The sequence below is a fragment of the Oncorhynchus masou genome, chromosome 29, assembly GCF_036934945.1.
Source record: "Oncorhynchus masou masou isolate Uvic2021 chromosome 29, UVic_Omas_1.1, whole genome shotgun sequence".
NCBI lineage: Eukaryota > Metazoa > Chordata > Actinopteri > Salmoniformes > Salmonidae > Oncorhynchus > Oncorhynchus masou.
In genome coordinates this window covers 82,702,863-82,709,344 of record NC_088240.1, presented here as the reverse complement: position 1 = coordinate 82,709,344, position 6,482 = coordinate 82,702,863, and the positions used below count along the sequence as shown (strand labels likewise).

At 43.2% G+C, this 6,482-nt stretch overlaps 1 protein-coding gene across 5 annotated transcripts in view; it reads left to right on the top strand.

Moving 5' to 3' along the window:
• The first annotated feature begins 137 nt into the window (after positions 1–137).
• LOC135520779 (epithelial splicing regulatory protein 1-like) overlaps positions 138–6,482 on the top strand; it is a 27,264-nt gene continuing 20,919 nt past the window's right edge. For all 5 annotated transcript variants that reach the window (XM_064946560.1, XM_064946559.1, XM_064946564.1 and 2 more), the window contains exons 1-9: positions 138–519; positions 838–966; positions 1,857–1,973; positions 2,723–2,834; positions 3,641–3,820; positions 3,919–3,973; positions 4,118–4,228; positions 4,338–4,470; positions 5,856–6,218. In XM_064946560.1, coding sequence (XP_064802632.1) covers positions 388–519; positions 838–966; positions 1,857–1,973; positions 2,723–2,834; positions 3,641–3,820; positions 3,919–3,973; positions 4,118–4,228; positions 4,338–4,470; positions 5,856–6,218 — 1,332 coding nt within the window. In that variant the 5' untranslated portion in view covers positions 138–387. The remainder of the gene's footprint in view (positions 520–837; positions 967–1,856; positions 1,974–2,722; positions 2,835–3,640; positions 3,821–3,918; positions 3,974–4,117; positions 4,229–4,337; positions 4,471–5,855; positions 6,219–6,482) is intronic.

Genomic DNA, 6,482 nt, shown 5'->3' with positions numbered 1-6,482 from the left:
CAAATGCAGGTAGGCCCTTCTCCGTTTCGTCCCGTTTGCTTCCGTTTAAGAAGCGCTATGCAACGGAATAGGCATAATGAATACGCCCCATGCAGGTAGCTACCTGGGTCACGTGGTCCGCAGCGCACACAGGTAGGTGCATCACAAAAAGGGAACATTCAGCCATTACACTGCGATGAGGTGTGCCGGAGACTTTGCATAGATTATCAAGCAATCAAGAAGCAACTAAAAATATCTGGAGTTGCTGAGCACACCTTTGCGCATAGGTGTCTGGGTGTGGGTGGCTGGATTCTTTGGGTTCTATACTGTTCTGGGGGTGTAGCTATAGGTTATTTTCTATTTCTTTGGGTGTAATTAGAGTAGTTTCTTTTTGTATTTACCCTGAAAATGACGGCTCAGGTAGACTACCTGGCGGTGTTGTTCACGACCACATCTGGCGCGAGCGGAGACCTCTTGGGTTCGGACGAGACGGAGCTCGAGCAGTTGGTGTGGCAGCTCGTGGACTTGAAGAACAAAAAGGTCATCTTTAAAACATTTTCCTTTCTTTATTAAGATAATAGGATAATGTCTATTATTCTTTTTTCAGGAGGAGCTAGATGAGGTAATCTATAGAAAGACAAAATATTCATCCAACATAACCAGAATGCTCTCTGCGTCAATGTGCCCTATTTGGTTTAAAATACACTACCTTTCTTCTGTTTATGAGGTCTAATGACAAAACTGATCATAAGTGTGCCATAATCGGCTACTCCATTCTGCATATTAAAGTGTGTTTTTTAAGTGTACACATTGTTATTTTAAATGTACTGAAGTGTGTGTGTTTTCTCTCTGGTCCAGTTGGGAAAGGTGAATGAGGTGTTAATAAGGCCTGATCACTCGGACCTTACAGAAGATTGTCTGGGGGAGAGAGAGGACAGCGAGGAGTCTGTCTCTACAGTCACAGGCTTGGAGAACGCGATAAACCAGGTACAGACGGTATCTGTTGTCTCGTGATTTTTTATGAAATACATTTTTGAACTCATCATATTCTGCTTTACCATCCAATCATCCTTCACTAGAAATCAGGGCACCGATGCATTGATTGGAGTTTTATAACAATTGATTGTTTATTTAGGCCTTGATCCTGGGATATCTAATTATAATTGGCTAATAATGAATCATCGTTTTCGATCCCTATAGATTTGATGGCATTTCACTTGACAGCCTGAGGGACATTTATAAAAGTCCATTGAGTGATGAGGTGTGGATCTTTAGAGCTTTGTAATGCAAATGACCACCCAATTTGCATAATGAGGCTTATACAACTAGCAGCAATTAGAGTGCTTGTTCTCTGAAACCAAAAATATAAACCATACATAGACAAAAGACAATAGACAGACATACACACACAAACATCGATGACATCACCTCACAAATCGTTTCCAGCCACTTGAAAGTAACAACAAGCCATTCAAATGGGACTTTATCACAAGCAGTAATTTGTAAGCCTATATTTGGATGTTTTTGTAAATATTTTGTCTTCATGGTAATACTTTCCATTAAGGTAGACTCAGTTTAAATAGTCTATAAACAGCATTAATAGGTTGTTTATTAGTCAGTAGGAAACAGTTATAACTCATTGGATGAAATTGTATACTGTGGTCAATGTTATGGCGCTTGCTGAATAATGAGATTATAAATGGCTGCATTGTTATTCATCATCACCAGAATAATGATCACACTTTTAACCAATAAAATGTTAGTGGATTTTCAATATTACCAGTGAGTTGTTCTGTAATTGCTTATTACAAATGTATTATCTGATCTTGATTTAAAGAGTTTACATTGTAGCTGTTCTCTTCCTATGTTATGAATAGTTCCATCTGAGATTGACCAATGAGGTGAACAGCTTAGGCGCAGGCACGTCAGTGTGTGTGTGTACGGACGGGCAGCTCCACATTCGCCAGGTTCTCCACCCCGAAGCTGCGGGCAAGGTAAGGGTACAGGCTGGCAGGGCGGGGAGCACAATTACCTCCAGCAGAAGCATTTGGTGTTCACAGAACCATAAAGAAATGTGTTATGTCAAATGTTTTGTCAAGATCCTGCTCTACATGATGTTGAAATAGGAGGTTGTCTTGACATATTGTCTTGGCTTTCTTTGAACATGAACGCACACACACACACACACACACACACACACACACACACACACACACACACACACACACACACACACACACACACACACACACACACACACACACACACACACACACCGTTTTCCTATTACATCTTGAGTCCCCCCCCCCCTCACATCTAGTATGATATACAGACCCATGGGGAACCTAACTTTATTGACATGAGTAAATATGTACATGAGGGTAGTAAACACTCAGTGTAGCTCCTGATACGACCCAACACCTAACAGCTGTCAATGTTAGGCTGCACATGTTCTCTCCCTCCTCTCTACTGTTCAATCAATAACAATATGGTCAGAACGTTTTTAAAGGAACATACTACAGTATATTTGGTCCGTGCAAGACTCAAACTCTGGTGATCCAAGCATATGCCACATTCAGGTCCCCTGGGTTAATGTATTTGACTTTACCCACTGGGCACACACTGGTTGAATCAACGTTGTTTCCACGTCATTTTAATAGAATTACGTTGAACCAACTTGGAATAGACGTTGAATTGACATCAGTGCCCAGTGTGTAATGTCTGCAGTTGTCTTCCTCGGCAGAACCTGGCACTGCCAGAATGTTTCAACTCCTTTTTTGACCTGAGGAAAGAGTTCAGGAAGCACTTCCCCTCTGCAGACACCAAGAGCCTGGAGGTGCAGTACATGGCAGAATGTATCCTTACAACTGAGAAACACAGCAAAGACATTCACAGCAAAGACATTCACAGCAAAGACACTCACAGCAAAGACACTCACAGCAATGACACTCACAGCAATGACACTCACAGCAATGATACTCACAGCAAAGACACTCACAGCAATGACACTCACAGCAATGACACTCACAGCAAAGACACTCACAGCAAAGACACTCACAGCAAAGACACTCACAGCAAAGACACTCACAGCAAAGACACTCACAGCAAAGACACTCACAGCAAAGACACTCACAGCAAAGACACTCACAGCAAAGACACTCACAGCAATGACACTCACAGCAAAGACACTCACAGCAAAGACACTCACAGCAAAGACACTCACAGCAATGACACTCACAGCAATGACACTCACAGCAAAGACACTCACAGCAATGACACTTGGTTCATTTTACAGCTTTGCATGAACCCTGCTTCTGTAGTGTAGCTTCATGCCGTTCGTGCATGTGTGTGTGTGCTCGCTAACACGTGTGCGTGGTTGTGAGAGAGAGAGAGCACTAAAGTGTGTGTGATACTGACACACTCCCATGGGGGAAGTGTCTGCAGGCCTCAGGGTGTTGGCTGTGGGACTAGAGGTTTTGAAATGCAAATAGAGACACAATTGACGTGTCTCACTGTAGCTCCAAGAGGAACATGCTGTGTGTTGAGCCAACAGGACCAGCCCTACACACCTACCAGGAAGCAGGACTAACACACACACACATGCACACACACTTTGCTTGCTCCTCTCCTGTAGTTTTCTCCTTGACCATGGTTTCCTCAGCTCTCAGTGTAACTGTGGAGCCAGTAGCCATATTGGAGCCGCCGACCGTACTGGATCCAACTGCTGTGTTGGATCCGACGGCCATGTTGAATCCGACGGCCATGTTGTCACCGGTCACAGCAGCACTGCAGGTCCAGACCATGGCCAACATCGTTCTAGCCCTGCTATTGGAACCCTTATGTGAGTGACACACTAACTTACACAAACTCTGACTTTTCTCACAATGTTGTCGTTGTTGCTTATCTTTGACTTCTGCTCTGGTCTTCTGTTTGTTGTAGGTCACACATTCTCAAACCCAGAGAGAGTCACTGAGAAGTTTGAAAGTGGCACTTGGTAACTAGACTCGTTAAGATAGATTAGCAGTAAGGTAGATGATAAGACACTATTCATTGGTGTTCTTACATAGTTGGATGGAGCGGGTGAGTGATTTGATGCTAACTGGTGTGTGTGTGTGTCTGTGTGCGCGTGTGTGTGTAGCAGTAAGATGGAGCGTGTGTGTGACAACACAGTGATCAGAGCGAGGGGGTTGCCGTGGCAGTCATCTGACCAGGACATCGCTCGCTTCTTCAGAGGACTCAACATTGCCAAGTATGTGTGTTCATTGTCTAGTGGTGTGTTGTGTTTGACTCATTGCTGTTATGATGGTGTGTAGTGTATTGAAATTGTTTTAATAGCTGTAATGCTGTGTGTCGTCCAGAGGTGGTGCTGCTTTGTGTCTGAACGCCCAGGGTCGGAGGAACGGAGAGGCTATGGTCCGCTTCATCAGTGAAGAGCACAGAGACATGGCCCTGCAGAGACACAAACACCACATGGGCAACAGATACATAGAGGTCATCTGTTAATAACCTATTATCAACCTATTACTAACCCTCACCCTAACCATCGATACATAGAGGTCATCTGTTAATAACCTATTATCAACCTATTACTAACCCTCACCAACGATACATAGACATAACCTGTTAATAACCTATTACTGACCCTTACCCTAACCAACTGTACATAGAGGTAACCTGTTAATAACCTATTACTAACCCTAACCCTAACCAACGGTATATAGAGGTAACCTGTTAATAACCTATTATCAACCTATTACTAACCCTCACCCTAACCATCGATACATAGAGGTCATCTGTTAATAACCTATTATCAACCTATTACTAACCCTCACCAACGATACATAGACATAACCTGTTAATAACCTATTACTGACCCTTACCCTAACCAACGGTATATAGAGGTAACCTGTTAATAACCTATTACTAACCCTAACCAACGGTACATAGAGGTAACCTGTTAATAACCTATTATCAACCTTTTACTAACCCTAACCAACGGTACATAGAGGTAACCTGTTAATAACCTATAATCAACCTTTTACTAACCCTACCACTAACCAACGATACATAGAGGTGACCTGTTAATAACCTATAATCAACCTTTTACTAACCCTAACACTAACCATCGATACATAGAGGTGACCTGTTAATAACCTATAATCAACCTTTTACTAACCCTAACACTAACCAACGATACATAGAGGTGACCTGTTAATAACCTATAATCAACCTTTTACTAACCCTAACACTAACCAACGATACATAGAGGTGACCTGTTAATAACCTATAATCAACCTTTTACTAACCCTAACACTAACCAACGATACATAGAGGTGACCTGTTAATAACCTATAATCAACCTTTTACTAACCCTAACACTAACCATCGATACATAGAGGTGACCTGTTAATAACCTATAATCAACCTTTTACTAACCCTAACACTAACCAACGATACATAGAGGTGACCTGTTAATAACCTATAATCAACCTTTTACTAACCCTAACACTAACCAACGATACATAGAGGTGACCTGTTAATAACCTATAATCAACCTTTTACTAACCCTAACACTAACCAACGATACATAGAGGTGACCTGTTAATAACCTATAATCAACCTTTTACTAACCCTAACACTAACCAACGATACATAGAGGTGACCTGTTAATAACCCATAATCAACCTTTTACTAACCCTAACACTAACCAACGATACATAGAGGTGACCTGTTAATAACCTGTTATCAACCTTTTACTAACTCTATCTATGGTGTGGCTCAGATACTAACAACACCAGTAAATAAGTAAACATAGCCTGTAAATAACAGCTGGAGCACAAAGAGCAGGAGTTAATGCCATGTCTTTTCTGCTGCAGGTGTACAAGGCAACAGGAGAAGACTTCCTTAAGATAGCAGGCGGTACCTCCAGTGAGGTGGCGTTGTTTCTGTCTCGCGAGGACCAGGTGATTGTCAGGATGAGAGGTCTTCCCTTCACCGCCACACCTGACCAGGTGCTGGCCTTCTTCTCCCAGGGGGAGGGGCCTAAAGAGGCGTGTCCTGTCAGTGGTGACAAGGATGGCATCCTATTTGTGCGTTTCCCTGATGGAAGGCCGACAGGCGACGCCTTTGTCCTATTCGCCAGTGAGGAGCATGCTCAGTGCGCTCTCAGGAAGCACAAAGACATCCTGGGAAAGAGATACATTGAGCTGTTCAAGAGCACCGCCGCTGAGGTGCAACAGGTATGAAGAGGGGGAGGGTTTGTCTGTCTGTTAAGGTGCAACAGGTATGAAGAGGGGGAGGGTTTGTCTGTCTGTTAAGGTGCAACAGGTATGAAGAGGGGGAGGGTTTGTCTGTCTGTTAAGGTTCAACAGGTATGAAGAGGGGAGGGTTTGTCTGTCTGTTAAGGTTCAACAGGTATGAAGAGGGGGAGGGTTTGTCTGTCTGTTAAGGTGCAACAGGTATGAAGAGGGGGAGGGTTTGTCTGTCTGTTAAGGTGCAACAGG